Here is a 15,614-nt window from a genome sequence, read left to right as displayed (position 1 = left end):
GGGATCAACAACAAACCACAACAATAACAAGAACAACAAATAATCAAGCACTAGAATTGGTGTGTCTATGTCTTTTTACCCCCCACAGCAACAAAATTGACTCTGACGCTGCCGTCGCTGCTGTTCTTATACTTGCTTGTTAGTACTTTTGGCAGAAATACAAAATAAAAATTGCAAGTTCACTAGTTGACTGAGCTTGCTGTTGTTTCTTATATTGTTGTTGCCTGTGCTTCGTTCACACGCTCTAGGTAACTGTTGTTGCTTTTTGGTTGCTTGCTTTATAGAATGAATGCGTGTGCAGCAGAGCAGTGACTGCGACGTGGATGTAGACGTCGACAGCGGCTGCAGCTGCGACGTTCAGTTTGTGGTCGATGCCTTTGCCTGTTTGTCTGTCTGTGTTAATGTTGTTGTTGTTATTATTATTATTGTGTTGTTGCAGCACCAGCTGCTCGCTCAGTTTCTGTTCCCTTTAGGAACCTTTAATTATTTTTTCACTTTTCTGCTTTGCCACATCTTCGGTCCCGCTCCTTTTTATCCTGCTGCTTTTTTATGTCTCACGCGCGCTCTCTATCTCGCTTGAACACTTGGCCAGACGGACGACTGACAAATCGAGTGGCACGCTCACGCAGTCGCTCACGCTAGCGCTCACGACACACCAATAACATAAGAAAAAAAACAACAACAACAACGACAGGCACCACATTAAATATCAACAACACTTTTCGTGTATATTGCGTATGTGTGTGTATAGATGTGCGTGCGTTTGTATGCATGTTTGTTTGTAAGTTTCTTCGTTGATGATTTTCACTGCGCGCTGCCTTTGTGTATATGTATGTATGTATGTTGTGTGTACCCTGTGGAGCATGGAACGGAGAATTCCTCGACTACAACAATCAGTTACCACTAGTGCCCGAGCAATCTATTTATAATGCATATTTTACACACAAGGGGGGCAAATCAGTCATTTTTATGTGAAGAGAACAATTGGCGCCTTGGTAATTAGCATGTTTGAAGTAGTGTAGCAATAGCGACTTTCCCCTGCACATACATACATGTACAATTCTGTTTATCAAGAGGTTAACCGCCACAGTCAGTTCTACAGGGTATATTTGTATCAACGACGACGGCTGCGCGCATATGTATGTAAGTATATGTGTGTGTGTGTGCGCTAGTGTATGTGTGTGCGCACGAAATGCGTTAAAGAAAACGTCGAAAAAAAACCTTTTTGTTTTCCCGTTTCGAAATATTTTGCTTGCACCACCACCACCACCAACGCAACGATTTCAATTTTTAATTTGTTTCATACATATTTTCGATGCAATATAAAGCTTTAGTTACGTTTTGTTGTTGCCTTTTCATATTCACTACCACACACAGTTTATATCTTCTCTATTTCATTTTGGGGGCTTTTGTTTTTCTATTAAATTTTTTTATACATTTATCCATCACAAAATTCGCGTTCGCGTTCGTCTTCGTCGTCTACTCGCTTTTGCTGCTTGCAATCTATTTCTCTTCTTCCATTTTCTACCATTCCATGTAATTGAGAGAGCGATGCCAATTCGTTTTCCACTTAAGCAGTTGGCAGCACAGCCGCCCCCTATCGATACTGTTAAGCATCAGATGGTATCACCAAAACATTTAGTGTTGTACAAGACCAGTGTGGCAAAACGTTTTTCTTGCCACTAACAATGCACGCCGCCTGTTTGCATTCTTTCCGCGCAATTTCGAAGCGTCAAAGTTTTTTGTAATTTTTTGTATTATTCATATCATCGCCAAAATGCCACTGGCCGGCGTTATAATTGAGCTGCGACCAAATTTGCACAGCGGCTCCGCCGTACTGCGCTTCGCACAAAACATTCCTAACAATGAAACGCGTATCATCCTTAAAGAACATAGCGTAAAGGTCTATGAGACGAGGGAAGATGGCACCAAGGAGGAGCACCTAATTATACACTATAACGCTTTTGGCATGGACATCCATGGTATATCCACATTTATAGTATCTGAGCAGTACATTAGTTTCCGCTTTAACTACAATCACATCGACTTGGATGGCCTTGACAAGCAGTCGGTGCACGTTTCGGTAAAGCCACTGATGCTACGATTCATCGAGGACGCATTTCCCATAACATTGCACTGCAACAATTGTTCGGCGGAGCTTGTGACTGCAACCACATACAAGCGTTTGCGTGAATTTCCCACCGGCATCATCGAACCGGCCGAATTCTATTGCCACTTGCCCGTGGGACCAGTTCCGAAGTCGTCGCTGGTGCCAGCGTCGACAGACCTCTTCTATGGGCTCAACTATGTTGTGGTGGAGTTACGAGGCTTGCAGAAACGCGTTAATTTCCACGGCATTCATATCTACTGTGCCCGATGCTTGCGCATGCTTGGTCATCTCATATTGCAAGGGTCGGCGGCCCATTTGTGGGCCGATGCTCTGCACTGGCGTAATAACTCGAAGGAGGCACAGCCGCAGTCCCTGTTTCAGCACGATTCGCTCACACAATTTATGCTGCGCATGCTGTACTGCCTCTGGCGTCCAATGATGCCGCAGCTGTGCCTCATCTCCGGCAAGGCGTTGCTATGGTGTGCGTTGCCCAATAATGAGCGACGCTATATGGAGGTGCTTGTGCTTGATCCCGAGTTGCGCATCTTGCGTCGCAATTCGCCAGATAATCCCGATCTACGTGGCTATCGCGCTTGCAAGCTCTACTTTAAGGTTGTGAACGAGTACGACGAACAGCTGGCACTGTGGAAGTCTCAGATGAATGTGCCCAAGCTGGAGATATCGCACGTCATGTTTATGGCGCTCGTCGGGCGCTTTGAGAAGCACATGGAGGAGGTGCCGCGCGCGTGGCGCTACAACACATGGGAGGAGAAAATGTTGCTCACATATTTTGTCTATGAGAATGAGGAGGAGGAACAGCTAATGGCCACCAATCACATGATCGCACAGAAGCTCGAGCAGCTATCACTTGCCAACCCCCCGACGCCGCCGCCTGCTGCCCGCAATCTGGCCAGCAACGATGATGCGGAGTGCGATGATGAGCATTCGGATTCGGATGAGACGGCAAAGGCAAAGTGCTGAAATTCCTGCCTCTCCTTAATTTAATAATTTAGTTAGTAGTGGAAAATTGGACACAGACATGCGTTAGAATTGTTTTAGTTGTAGTCTTAAAAACCGTCCTGGCTTGAAGTCTTTTGTTGCCTTTTTTTTTGTGAGACCTGCGTGAAACGCGAAAAAGTTTCAAGATTTGTTTGAATCTTTATATTATGTATGTGTTTTAAGATTTGTTTTTGTTTGATTATTTTTATTGTTTCTTTTTTGATTAGTTGTAAGATGGAGATTGAAAATCTGTTCATTTCATTGTTTGGACATATGTTCTTATATATTTTTGTTTTTTAAATATTTTTCAAAATCTAAATATGCACTGCATTGATTTAATTCGCATGTTAAATTGCAAATTCCATGCATTAGTGCCATTAACGATTGCAACAAGTATTGAGTTAAACAGTGTGTGTATATATATATGTATATAGACTATATGTTTGTATATATGTAAGCACATCTGATTAATTATAGTTGTAGAGAAGAAGACTGCCTGCTTGTGATTGAAAAGGACGATCTCACGCCCGTGTCTTCGAAGCACTTCAAAGTGCCTTTCACCAATTATTCGAATACTTCTCAAAAAAGAAAAAAACTCACACATTTGTAATTCCAATTCGGTAATCATAAGATTTTTCTTGAAGTATGAATTTCCTTGTAACTTCCAGTAGCCACTTGAAATCTTATTTTTTTGGCTTTCTTAGACAAACAACAAACGAGAATACAAAATGAAGAAGAGTTTAGTGAAAAATGTAGTTTTAAGTTTCATTTCTTTTGAACGCAGAATATGAAACTGTTGTATGATGAATGTGTTTTGTTTTTCTCGATTAAATCTACTGAAAATTATTCGAAGCACTGTTATGTTATTTCCCTTACAGTTGGGGGCCACTCACTTGGCCATCCGCTTCATCTGGTTGACCTGCTCAGTCATGGCGATATGGGCGTTGTCCGTTTTATTAATGATCGCATCCAGTTTGTCCAGCTGCGAGGTGACCTTTCTGTGCGCCTCTGCCTTGGCCGCTCGTATCTTCTCCGTGGGAATCGCCGGCTGGATCTCGCCTGGCAGCAGCTCCTCATGATTTGTCTCCGGTTCAGCAGCGGGCTGAACAGCGCTGGCAGCCGCTTGGGACGTACTGGCCGTCAGCTCAGACCCCTCCTGGATGTCGACGGAGCCGCGACTGAAAATGTTGCTCAGACTGCCGCAGGCCGTTTGCTTGAAGCGATTCAGTTTCTGTTGCGTCGACGACAAAATGCTGCTCAGTTCGTCCACTTTGCCGCCACTCCAGCGCAACGACTCGTCCTGCTTCTCCAGTATCTGCACAAAGATTGATTATTTCCGATATAATGTACATAGTTCGAGTATAATTGGCTTGCAAATATATTTCCCCTCAGTCTCAGTCGATTCTTACCGCTGCCTCGGCAGCATCCAGCTCGGCCTGCTCCGCCTCCAGACGCGCACTTCTGGCCCGTTCGAACTCCGCCTTGTCCGGCGGCTCTATACCAAGAAGCTCGGCCCTCATGCGCTCGTATTCGTAACTATCCTCCGCCATGTCTGATGCTGGCAAATAAACTAACTGACTGACGATGTGGCTTTCACCCACATTCATCGATTTTTGACAGTCAAGTTTGAAGGCCCCCAGTGGCCCCGTGCTCGCCGACTTCTTTGTTTCCAAGCAACGCATGCGCCGGCAGGCCCAATTCGATAATCGGGCGTCGAAACTTGCATTCCCTTTCACACAATATTGGGGCATCATTTTTGATGGATTTAGTTTCTTTAATTACTGGATCGAGCTCTCTTAGGCTTAATAGTTCCAAAAGTACATACATACATATATGTATAGCTTCCACTCTACCAATCAACTGGTTTGTTCCTCCTGCTGTTTAAGTTCAACTCTTGAGTACCTTTTGAAAGGGTATGCTTAGAACGACTTGGAAAAGCATGTACTTCCCAGCTTTTATGTTCAAGAGAACTCTGTGAACGGGTGGTTGAACAATAATATATCAGCACCCTGCTAAGGGGTACTCTATTTTTGTCGACATGGAATTGAAAGAATTGAAAATATCGCTATAAGAACGCGTTGAAAAATTTAGAATACTGCAATTGTCTGATTAATAAATAAGTAATTCGTGTGTCTAATATTTTAGTGACCCTGTGCCATACCCCCGATGTTTATGGAAAAATAATCTAAAATTTATGTGGCACTACGGCGGCTCACCCATAATTTCATCTTAAATGCTTGGGATTTATAAGATATTGAAGTTGTTGTTGATATAGGAGTGGCACATTATTCCGGGTCGACATATACATATCTAACCTTTTATAGAAACCAAGACGTTTTAGAGATTGACAACACATTGAAATCTTTTCCCGCTCCATTTATAAAAATCTACTTCGGAACTGGGAGTCGGCCTGCTTTCATTTCACATCAATTGGGCGAAGAGTTCAGGCATCTTTGAGGATCATACATTCAAACGTATTAGTAGAGTTGTAGATCCAAGAAAATACTCTTCATATAATTTTAACGACTACAGAACTGGGAAACTGCCTGCTTGCTTTAATTTCACACCAATGGGGCAAAAAGTTTGGACATATATGAGGGACATACATTCAAACATAAAGGCTTGATCAAAAATTTAATAATTGAATGTCTAATTATATTCCTATAGATTGTAGTATCGCCGATACACATATATATATGTATGTTCGTACATATTACACTTATTTAATAAGTACATAGCGTAGAATAAGCATCCTCTGTTTTGGCTCTAGACTTTAATGTGGCTACGTTATACAAATTATATATGACGTTTAAAAAAAAACACTTAAGACTAGAAGAATGTTTGCCAAAAAAGTAGAAAAATTCTAATACACAATTCAACATAATTGTTCAGTATTGAGTTAAGAAACAAATTGGGATTCTAAGACTATATGTGTCCGCTACTGCTCCATGCTGCGCTCGTAGATTTGTATGTAGGACTCAGTCAGAGTGATCATCTGTGGCAGAATTTTGGTGACATGCAGGTCCTGCATCTCATACCATTGACCGTTCGCCTTGTGCAGAATGTGGGCGCGATAGGTGCCCTTCTTAGGATCGCCGTCGTGCACAATATTGGCTACCAGATTGTATTTGGTATCCTTAACTCCTTTATCGCGTTGCCTCATACCCAGAATATCGCCAAAGTCCACGTTTCTGCGAAATAGGGGAGAAACAGATACAGATTTAAAACAGGATATCTAGTTAGACCCAGCATGAAAAACAGATCATAAATGAAAGCTAATAACTCTAAGAACTACTTATATTGCAATATTATGAAATAGTCCATATATTTAAAGGAGCCTTTTGTCAAGTTCCATCATGAAACCATCTGTCTAAGTTCAAATGAATTCTCTAATTCTTAAGTTAACACTATTGTCGAAAAATTTGGAGCGGTTCCACAAAATTTGAACGGAATATAACTCTTGATTTCTCTAGATTTTACTTGTAGAGACTACACGATAGCTAGTTAAATGTTTATCTTCATCACTCTACTCACTTAATGGGAAAGTTGACGATGGTGGGATTCTTTTCGAGAAAGAATGTGTTCTTGGTGAAGCGCTTGATATACAAAATGATGAACTGTGGCAGGCGCGTGATTTCAAAGCGCTTCATAAAATTGTCCTTATACGTCTTGTACTCCTTCTCCGCCGAGCCATTGAACTTGCCCAGCAGCTGATAGAGATTCACCTGCGGTATGATGTTCTCTCGGAACTCATCGGTGAAGAGCGGCGGTGGCGGTAGGTCACAGGTCAAGTATATAAAGTTCGTGTGCTCTATCTGATCCTTGTACTCATCGGTGGCCAGCAGTTGTTGCTTCTGTGTGTCATCCAGCTCCACTGGTGGTATTTTTCTCGTATAAATTCTCATTTCGCCGAGGAAAATCTTGTACAGTATCGAGGAGTCCGGTTTCTTGTTACCCTTAAGGGCACGATGCAGTGTATTTAGAAACCACGAGAGAAAATCAATGGGATCACCCTGCTCGGTGATCTGGAAACGTTTGCTGGACCACAGCACTACCGCCTGCAGCATTTCGTGTGGTGAGACATGCGCCTTGAAATTGCGCGGATTCCACATTTTTCGCATCAGCTCGCCAAAGCGCTGCACCAACGTGAACATGGAGTCGCCCGGCGGCCGCCTAATGTGCGCATAGTTCTGTTCGCGTAGAAAGTAATCTCGCAGTGGTCCCACATGGGAGAGCGCATGCAGCACCACATTACAATAATCATTGGCCTTGATGTTGTTCAGTCCGACGACGCCGGGCAAATAGAGAACGCCATCCACTGTGCGCGAATGCTTTGGCTCGACTAGATCCAGTTTGCTGATCTCCTGTTTCGTAAATGTCGGATTCAGCACATACTTGATGTCGTCCAGCGAGGAGTCGATAATTTCGTAGTTGTCCGGCAGACAATAGAATCGCAGCGTATGCAGATTGAGGAATACATGATGTGCCTCGCCCACCGAGTGTGTATAGGCGTGTGTGTTGGTGCCACGCCCCTGAAAATATTTGCCACACACGAGGCAGGCGTAAACGTTGATGCGCGTCAACGAAATGGAGCACAATTTCTCAAAATCGAAATCCAGTAGATTGCGATTAATCGTGTCCAGATAGGGACAGACGCGATACTTGGGATTAAAGACCGAGGGTGTTTCTACATACAAACAAATAAGCAAAACAATTACTCAATTATAATGTTGAATGTGCTTAATACTTGCCATCATCTTCCAAAAGCGCTTTATGGGCCTGTATCGACGATGTCAGCCTTTGGCCCTCCAGCTTGGCGCGCTTAGCTAATCAGAGAAATAGAGCTTTAATTAACCGCGAATAGTGCGCCCTTTTCATATTACCTGGAATTTCTGTCATATTGAATAAGATTTGTGTCAACTAACAATTATTATTTGCACCAAATCACCCATTTAACAACAATTCATTGCCGGCCTCTTATCGATATCGGACCAAAACCGATAAGTGTTGGGAAGGACGGAAACTAACTGTCCAAATATCATCGATAAGCACATCGACAAAAAACAGGGTGTTTCATTAGTTCTCAGTGGATGTTTGAAAAGGTAGATGAAAAATTTGAAAATTCAGTTCATTTCCAAGCTGGATAGTCGCATAAGCGATGAGCTGGGGAATACAAGATCATGTTGTGACGACGGTGTCGTGAGGCAGCCCGAAAGGTAGGCACAGATCTACTCCGGGGATCGGTTCAATCCACAATGGTTTTTTTTTTGCAGTAATTCTAAAATTAGAGATATTTACCCCCAATTTGGTTTCACTTATATTTTGGTATACCAATAAGAACTAAAAACTTGTTTTTCGATAGCCGATTTAATTTGAATTAAAGACGCATTTTATCCCGAGCAAGCAATAACTCTTGCTTTTTTCCACAAACTTCAGACTGTCATGAAACCGGCATATTATAAAAGATATTGCTCCTGTCGGCCAACCAGAAAGTATAATACGAATATTGTTATTGTATATTTATAGAAAAATTAGTCATTATTTTTAATAGCGCTTTATTAATGCAAATATCAAATTTTATAACAATAGATACATCAGCTCTATACTATATGTATGTACGAGTATATTATATGCAGTATAAAATATTTGTTTGAAAAAAAAGATATACCAACCAACCGCGCAACCTAAAACTAGCGAAAAAAAAAACATTTTCGTACATACATACATATGTGTACGTACATATATATATTTATATAGTCGTCCAATTTGTTCTCTTTAGCTATATAACATATACATATACATACATACATATAACTAGGGTATAATTCATACATATAGAGATATATATATTTATATATATAAAACATATTAAGAAGGCACATAATTACAAGCGCAGGCGGCACTTTGTGTCGCCCCTGAGGCGCATGGATACGGATGGGTTTGGGTTCCAAATTGTCAAGTTCGAGTTCCTAAAGTGGGCGATATGTGTGTGTGTGTGTGTGTTTGTGTGCTTGTGTGTGGGTGCGTGTAATGTACAGCAGTGGATTATTGAGTATATATAGTCATATTGGATATGCGTATTGCCTAGATTTCAATTCGATTAGTTTCGTTGCACGATTACGAGTTTCGGCTTCTGTTCGCCTTCCTCTAATAAGGATTGACTGCGGCGAGACCCACACGACCGCCGGAACGAGCGAACACCGGTTCTACATAGCTGTGGCGATAGCCCTTGGGCATGTTGGCCAATTGTTTGGAGGGGGCTGGCCCACCATTTCCGCTGCCTCCGTTACTTGGTGTAGGCGTTGGCGGATACACTTCCTGTCGGGACTTGTCGTGAGCGCTGCGTGAAGCACTCGCTGTTTCCACAGCCATGGGTGGTGGCGTGTAGTCACGACGTGAGCTCAAGTACTCACGCGATGGCGCTCGTATCTGGTGGCGACTATGGCTGTCACGCTCTCGCTCCCTTTCCCGCTCACGTTCTCGCTCTCGTTCACGTTCTCGCTCGCGTTCACGCTCACGCTCCCGTTCACGTTCTCTCTCCCGTTCGCGCTCTCTCTCGCGCTCACGTTCTCTCTCACGCTGACTGTAGCCAGACGATGAGGAAGCGCCTGTATCATGACGATACGGATCTCTCGAGTGTTCACGGCGCACCTCATGTTGTGACTGCTGCTTGCTGCGTACGTATTCACGATCACGCAGCTCTCGTGTCGGCTCCTGTTCCCACACATCTCTAGAGCGTGTGCGTGAGCGATTGATCATTGGGTCGCGTAGACTGCGATCTGTTTCCTCTAGACGCGCATCTTCATCACTCCATTGGTCATAGCTAGGAGCTGGCTCTACGGAGCCACGGCGACGACGTGACGAGCCACGCCCACCACCACCACCATTGCTGTCATGTTCATCGGCTAGATCGAAACGACTGCCGTTGCGTGTCTCCAGTGCGCGAAATTTGTCCTTTGCATCGTGGAAGCGGTCGCGTGGCGATACCTGTGACGGGACACCAGCACCACCAGCACTTCCTCCTCGTTCACCAGAGGGTGCGTACTCACGCACATAGTCAGGGTCACGACGTGCCGAATTGCTGCTTGGCGGCTTGCGCACATCGGGTACGTCGGCACTGTAGCGCAGGGCCGATGACTTCATCATCTTCTCCATGCTCTGAATGTATGGCAGACTCTCGGCCTCACGATATGGATTGCGTTCGCGTGAGTGTCGACGCACTGGTGGTGCCTCATCTACATCCCTCTCTCTCTCCCTCTCCCTGTCGCGCTCCCTCTCCCTGTCCCTACGCTCGTGATGGCGCTCTGTGGTGCGTTGTCCAAGATCTGATCGCTGCGGCGAATGTTGTAGTCCACTGCGATGCATGGCCGCGTATTTATTGTGAGCTACGTTGGTAGCTGGGTTGAGAGAGGTCGGCTGCTCAAAGGGAAGGTCTGCGGGATCTGCATAGCGATGTCGACTGCCGCCATAGCGTTGTGTCTCCTCGGCCGCGTAGGACTTTAATTGCTGTTGCTTCTTTGAAGTGTATTCCAAGAACTTTTGCTTGTCGGTCAGATTCTCCTTGCGGTAGCCAATCGAAGATGGCCCATGAAGCTGCTGATCGCTGGCTGGATCCGAGTCATCGAAGTCGTCCAGTTCATCATCGTGCAGCGATCGCTGCTTGCTAGCCGGGTTGTGGCTTCGCTTGTATTGCTCGGGCGAGTCCCGAGCTCGCTCGCGTACACGTTCTATATCCCGCTCTCGCTCCAAATCACGCTCCTTCTCATGACCAGCGGAGAGCTTCTTATTCAGCAAGCGATTGATCTCATTGTATTTTTCTGTGTCGCGTAACTTGGGTGCCACTGGCGGCTCATGCTTGGACTGATGCCGTGGCAATGGTGGAGGCTGTTGATGCTGCTCCAACTGCATGACGCGATTGAACTTGGCATCGTAGTCAGCTGGACGCATAATTACTGGCTTGATTTCATCCTCCCGTGACCAAGATTTGCTTGATGCTGGCGTTTTAGCCCGCTCTCGCTCTCGTTCCCTCTCTCTCTCCCGTTCGCGCTCGCGTTCCGTCTGGCGCGGCATGTAGGGCTTGGCGGGCAAATCCCTCAGATAGCTGTCCTCCGGCTGCATAGCGCTCTTGCGATTCAGCTGTGGATGATGCGGTATAATCGGATTGGATCGCTCCAGGGCGATTTGTGACGGCTTCAGTGCAATGACCGAATTGTCCGCCTCGTTAGACCAATGTTCGTCATCTACGAAGGAGAGGAAAGAAGCGACAGTTTAGAAGGGTTAGGGCTTAAACGAGTGTGTCACTTACCACTGGAACTGTTAAGCTCCTGTCGCTCTGGACTGGGCGCCAAATCGGAGCCGATGCCCGAAGAGCCACGCGAGGACACTTGTTTGCCATTGGCGACAGCTGCTGTGGTTGGCGCAGGAGCGCCCACACCCTTGGCGGGCAATGCACCGCCTACAATCAGGGCGTTGCGGCAGCGTCGCAGTTCAATGGCCGTTAGATTACCCTTGGAGCGATGCACGGTGTCATAGTCACGCGGCGGCAACAACAGAGGCGGCCCATTGCCATTCAACTTGGCACGCAGTTCGGCGGCCAGAGAATCAAATAGATCGCTATTCTGTTGAGCCGTCAGCGGTTGCTGTGGATGGTGTTTGCCATGTGGGGGTGAGCGAGACACTGGAGAGCCAGAGACACCTCCAGTACCGCCACCACCCACATGCTCCTCACTGCACTCGGATTCGCGGGTGCTGTTGCCCGTATCGCTGCCCAGCGAGGAGCTAAAACGCTTCGGCGAGGTCTCGTGACGGCGCTGTGACTGCGATCCCTGATGATGTGGATAAGCCGAGTGAGACTGTGATGACTGATGATGCGACGCTGATGCAGCCGTCGATGCAGACTTGGATGTCGATTCGTGCCCTGACTTGGAGCTGTTGCTGTGACCCGTGGCTGGCAATGGCGGTAAAATGCCGAGTCTGTAAAAATGAATTGGCATTAGTCCATACTTAAGATGGAGAGTTAGGAGTCTAAAAGGGGGACTTGGGTTACTCTACTTAAATTGCATCGAATTAAGTATTCAATGAAATGCTAGATTTATCATATTTATGGAGATTAGAAACAGTCGAAAAGGCTATAGTAGGTTAAGCTACAGCTAGACAAAATTGAGTATGTCGTGAAGTCTTTCTTCGTAGACTGGGGATGCACCTTAGAACATCGAACAACTTTTTTAAGAGCATCCTGTCACAATTGTATTGCGTTTTCTTAATGGCTGTTTAGGGAAGATCTCTCACAATGGTAGAGATCGCTTTATATTAAGAATATTCGAATCCGGAAGTTATGGGATCTTCCAAAAGCTATTTGATCCTTTCAAAGTGGCGGAAGAGTTGTTGGTTGTTGTCTTTCTTTGCTTACTCTAAACATAATGAGACTACTGGCATTACGGAAGCAATAAGGGTCGTGTGGAGAACATCACTTTTGGTGATTAACGATTATACGAGCATGATTGTTTGGAATTTACGAGCAACACTCGCATTCAGAACAATTTTTATCAGTGCCTCACGCGATCGCATTGAAGGCCCTTCACATTTGGCCCCCACGGCTTGGCTCTGACTGACATTTGGAACACTGGAACTGCTGGTTAGCTGGCTGGGTTGGCTGGCGTGGGTGTGGGCGAACAGAACTAGTTCTTCTTTAATGTCAGCCTCGACTGGCGCCCGCAGTACGGCCCGCGTGGGAATGCCAAGCTGTGCAGGCAATTACTGGGACTGGGACTGGGACTGCGAGTGCGAGTGCGACTGAAACTGGCATCAGTAGTAGCCTCATCATCATTATCAGTGGCAGCAACAAGAAAGTGCAAGCTAGTCAGCTAATGGGGTGCCCAAAGTGGTCGTCGTCGTTAAGTGGCGAGTCAGCAGCGGTGCCAGCGACTGTTTCCTGCTTTCTGATGCACAATGTTGCCGGCGTAATTAATTAAAAATTGCGGTAAATGCCAGTGCACTGCAAGCAGCCGCTGCCAAAAAGCCAACATGCCAACAAGTCAACAAGCCACCAACCACTGCGAGTACCAGCGAACTGCATTTCATTGCATAAGTGGCTCGCGAGTGGTGCGAACTTCGCCGCTTTATCAGCAGGCAGTAAAGTTTTGCTTTACGATGCCCATATGCAAAACCGTATTGCCGTTTATTTCACAACATTACATAAACATCCACATATATACATACACATATAGACTTACGAGTGTACGAGTACATATAGTAAGTATAACCGTATACTGACCTGGTCTCCAGCTCTTCGAAACGCTTCTGATTGTCGGGCCTATTGATTAAGATCTGTAGTTGCAGATGCAACGCCTCGGCCGTTGTCTCCGAGTCGCAACGATAGGCGTGCACATGGAGCGGACACTTGGTCGCCGGATTGTAGAGCAGCAGGACGCAGGCTACAATATCGTCGGTTTGCACGGAGCTGGTTATGGCACTGTGTGGTATTAAATGCTTTGACGAGCCCTGAAATCAATTGGGAATTACGCATTTCATGTTAATTGTAGAGGGAATTCTAGAATTTTATAAAAAAAAAACCTTCTAAGTACGAAACTTCTTGCACTGTTTATTCCTATAGCTTACCGATTCTTGAGGACCTTCCGAATATCTTGACACATTACCCAAAACTCATAAATAACAAATTTGTTTAAGATATCTTTCTAAACAAAAAAGCTATCCAGCTAAGACTAATTTGATCCAGCAATGCAAATAAATCACATTAAACTTGCTCTGACAAAACAAGTCTAAATACAAAATTTCGTGTCACTAGCTATTATGGTTTTTTAGCTCTCGGTGCTCATACGGATGGACAGATGTACGAACGAATGAACATGTTGATGATATACTGATCCTGAATGTACATACGTATAGCTGGGTATAAAAATTGGCAGTCACATAGCGATATTTTCTATATTTGTAACAATTAACAGACTTTAAGAATTGTAGCGATTTCACGAACTTCACGACAATTTTGCCTTCACGGATGTCTCGCTCAGTTCTACCCTGTGCTCTGATTGTGGGTTCAGACTTGCGATCCATTTAGTTTAAGGTTTGGTTAACTGAAACCTGAATGAATAATATTCATTCCTAACTATTGAATCTGCCTATTGATCTAATGGGATTTGTCACGAGATCGATTGCGCCAATAGCTTTGATCAAAAATATTGATATGCCAAGTATATTCTGACTTGGATTTTTCATTGGAAAGAATCTTTTGAAAATTATTTTTTAAATATTCACCCACAGTTTCAAGAGCTCCTCAAGCTCTACGTATTTCAATATCCTACCAAATTTGTATGCTATTTGAACTAACTGTTATAGATCGAATATTTCAAAATCGTTCGGTTGCATTTATCAGTTAGCTTTATTTTATTTCTTACCTGGACGATTTTAATGCCTTTGTGCGAAACCTGTAGCGTCACTTTCAGGGGCTCCTGGCCACGTGATCTGTCCACCAAATAGGGCAGCACTGAGTTAATGACGCGTGCGCCTCGCAGACCTTTGGCCTCCTCGGCTCCCAGGAACCACACATAGTAGGAGGCCTTCTGCACATCACGACGCAAACGTAGCGCCATCTTGCGGCGGCCACGAACCCTGACTTCAAAGTACTTATATAGGAGTGTGTGTGATGTGCTCAAGCACTTTAAACAAAACTAAAGTATTAATACACTAGATGTGTGGGGTAAGACTCTCTTCTAGGAATCCGTACTCAGCAGTTGATGTCGCGCATCTGCAATGGAAAATGTTAGGATCTTATTAGGAATTTCTGAATAAAAAACTGGGCCATAATAAATATACAATAGATATACCATATACATGGGAATTGGAGTGGCTAGGGAACTATTTCTCTAGGAGCACTCCATTGTGAAAAAGTTGAAATTCGATAGAAAAAGTAATATACTTGTATGAGCACTTCTTATTGTTTTTTGGCGTATATAGTATATAGGAATAATGAAATAAGAAATATAATAATATAGTCAGTAGTATAAGTAATGGAAAGCACGAATTTTTCACATTGCTTGTGCTTGAGGCTTAATATAATCCGTTTGGGGGAGCATTATACGAGGCAGTATTTATTGATTATTCTATTAGGACTGGGGGCTATACACATTCAAAAATCGAGTGTTCTTTCGTATGCAAATGGGATCTCTGCCTAGGTGGTGCTCGCAAAGGTGCAGCATTTGTGTGGGGCCTGTGTGGGGCAATCGGAAAGCACCGGTTCGCCACCTAACGGGCACCGAGTGCTAAACGAATTTATGATCGGGCCATACCATAAAACCATAATTGCCCAAATGCACCAAACCGCCAACCGCCAACCGCCAACCACCAGACAACCAGATATCCAATGGATGAGGGAGGTAGGTGGTGGTGTGTCATAAAGCTTCGAGAATTTCCAGTCTTGGTTTGATAACTTGAGACGGAATAGGAAAACAGAAAACAAAACTCACACTAAAAAGCCAGAAAGCAACAA

General features: G+C 44.6%; 4 protein-coding genes across 5 annotated transcripts in view; 1 reads left to right on the top strand and 3 right to left on the bottom strand.

Annotated features, from left to right (window-relative positions):
* The first annotated feature begins 1,625 nt into the window (after positions 1–1,625).
* Positions 1,626–3,773, top strand: LOC115627131. The gene has a single exon (XM_030522704.1). The coding sequence runs from the start codon at positions 1,778–1,780 to the stop codon at positions 3,089–3,091; it is 1,314 nt and encodes a 437-aa protein (XP_030378564.1). The 5' UTR covers positions 1,626–1,777; the 3' UTR covers positions 3,092–3,773.
* Positions 3,774–3,975: 202 nt separating this feature from the next.
* LOC115627132 lies at positions 3,976–4,688 on the bottom strand. Its single transcript, XM_030522705.1, has 2 exons — positions 4,519–4,688; positions 3,976–4,424 (listed from the first exon to the last, which is right to left on the bottom strand). Exons 1-2 carry the CDS (start codon positions 4,657–4,659, stop codon positions 3,999–4,001), a joined length of 567 nt encoding a protein of 188 aa, XP_030378565.1. The 5' UTR covers positions 4,660–4,688; the 3' UTR covers positions 3,976–3,998.
* A 1,093-nt stretch (positions 4,689–5,781) lies between these two features.
* LOC115627238 (U4/U6.U5 tri-snRNP-associated protein 2) lies at positions 5,782–8,116 on the bottom strand. Its single transcript, XM_030522861.1, has 4 exons — positions 7,993–8,116; positions 7,861–7,935; positions 6,644–7,796; positions 5,782–6,300 (listed from the first exon to the last, which is right to left on the bottom strand). The coding sequence occupies exons 1-4, from the start codon at positions 8,006–8,008 to the stop codon at positions 6,048–6,050; spliced, it is 1,497 nt and encodes a 498-aa protein (XP_030378721.1). The 5' UTR covers positions 8,009–8,116; the 3' UTR covers positions 5,782–6,047.
* Positions 8,117–8,775: 659 nt separating this feature from the next.
* LOC115627111 (zinc finger CCCH domain-containing protein 13) overlaps positions 8,776–15,614 on the bottom strand; it is a 72,509-nt gene continuing 65,670 nt past the window's right edge. For both annotated transcript variants that reach the window (XM_030522677.1, XM_030522676.1), the window contains 4 exons: positions 14,524–14,873; positions 13,383–13,609; positions 11,415–12,082; positions 8,776–11,349 (listed from right to left, as the gene is read on the bottom strand). In XM_030522677.1, the coding sequence (XP_030378537.1) occupies positions 9,257–11,349; positions 11,415–12,082; positions 13,383–13,609; positions 14,524–14,718 (3,183 nt within the window). In that variant the 5' untranslated portion in view covers positions 14,719–14,873 and the 3' untranslated portion in view covers positions 8,776–9,256. The remainder of the gene's footprint in view (positions 11,350–11,414; positions 12,083–13,382; positions 13,610–14,523; positions 14,874–15,614) is intronic.

The sequence above is a fragment of the Scaptodrosophila lebanonensis genome, unplaced genomic scaffold, assembly GCF_003285725.1.
Source record: "Scaptodrosophila lebanonensis strain 11010-0011.00,11010-0021.00 unplaced genomic scaffold, SlebRS2 tig00000092-arrow-pilon, whole genome shotgun sequence".
In the NCBI taxonomy this organism is placed as follows: domain Eukaryota; kingdom Metazoa; phylum Arthropoda; class Insecta; order Diptera; family Drosophilidae; genus Scaptodrosophila; species Scaptodrosophila lebanonensis.
The sequence above is the reverse complement of the archived record's forward strand: the minus strand, read 5'-3'. Positions and strand labels throughout refer to the sequence as shown.

Bases quoted from the DNA above. Each gene is read 5' to 3' on its own strand.
- LOC115627131 (XM_030522704.1), top strand. From the start codon at position 1,778: ATGCCACTGGCCGGCGTTATAATTGAGCTGCGACCAAATTTGCACAGC.
- LOC115627132 (XM_030522705.1), bottom strand. From the start codon at position 4,659: ATGGCGGAGGATAGTTACGAATACGAGCGCATGAGGGCCGAGCTTCTT. The intron at 4,425-4,518 runs GTAAGAATCGAC...ATCTTTGTGCAG, and splicing joins TGGATGCTGCCGAGGCAGCG to ATACTGGAGAAGCAGGACGA.
- LOC115627238 (XM_030522861.1), bottom strand. The intron at 7,797-7,860 runs GCAAGTATTAAG...GTTTGTATGTAG, and splicing joins AGCGCTTTTGGAAGATGATG to AAACACCCTCGGTCTTTAAT. The intron at 6,301-6,643 runs GTGAGTAGAGTG...CCTATTTCGCAG, and splicing joins ATCGTCAACTTTCCCATTAA to AAACGTGGACTTTGGCGATA.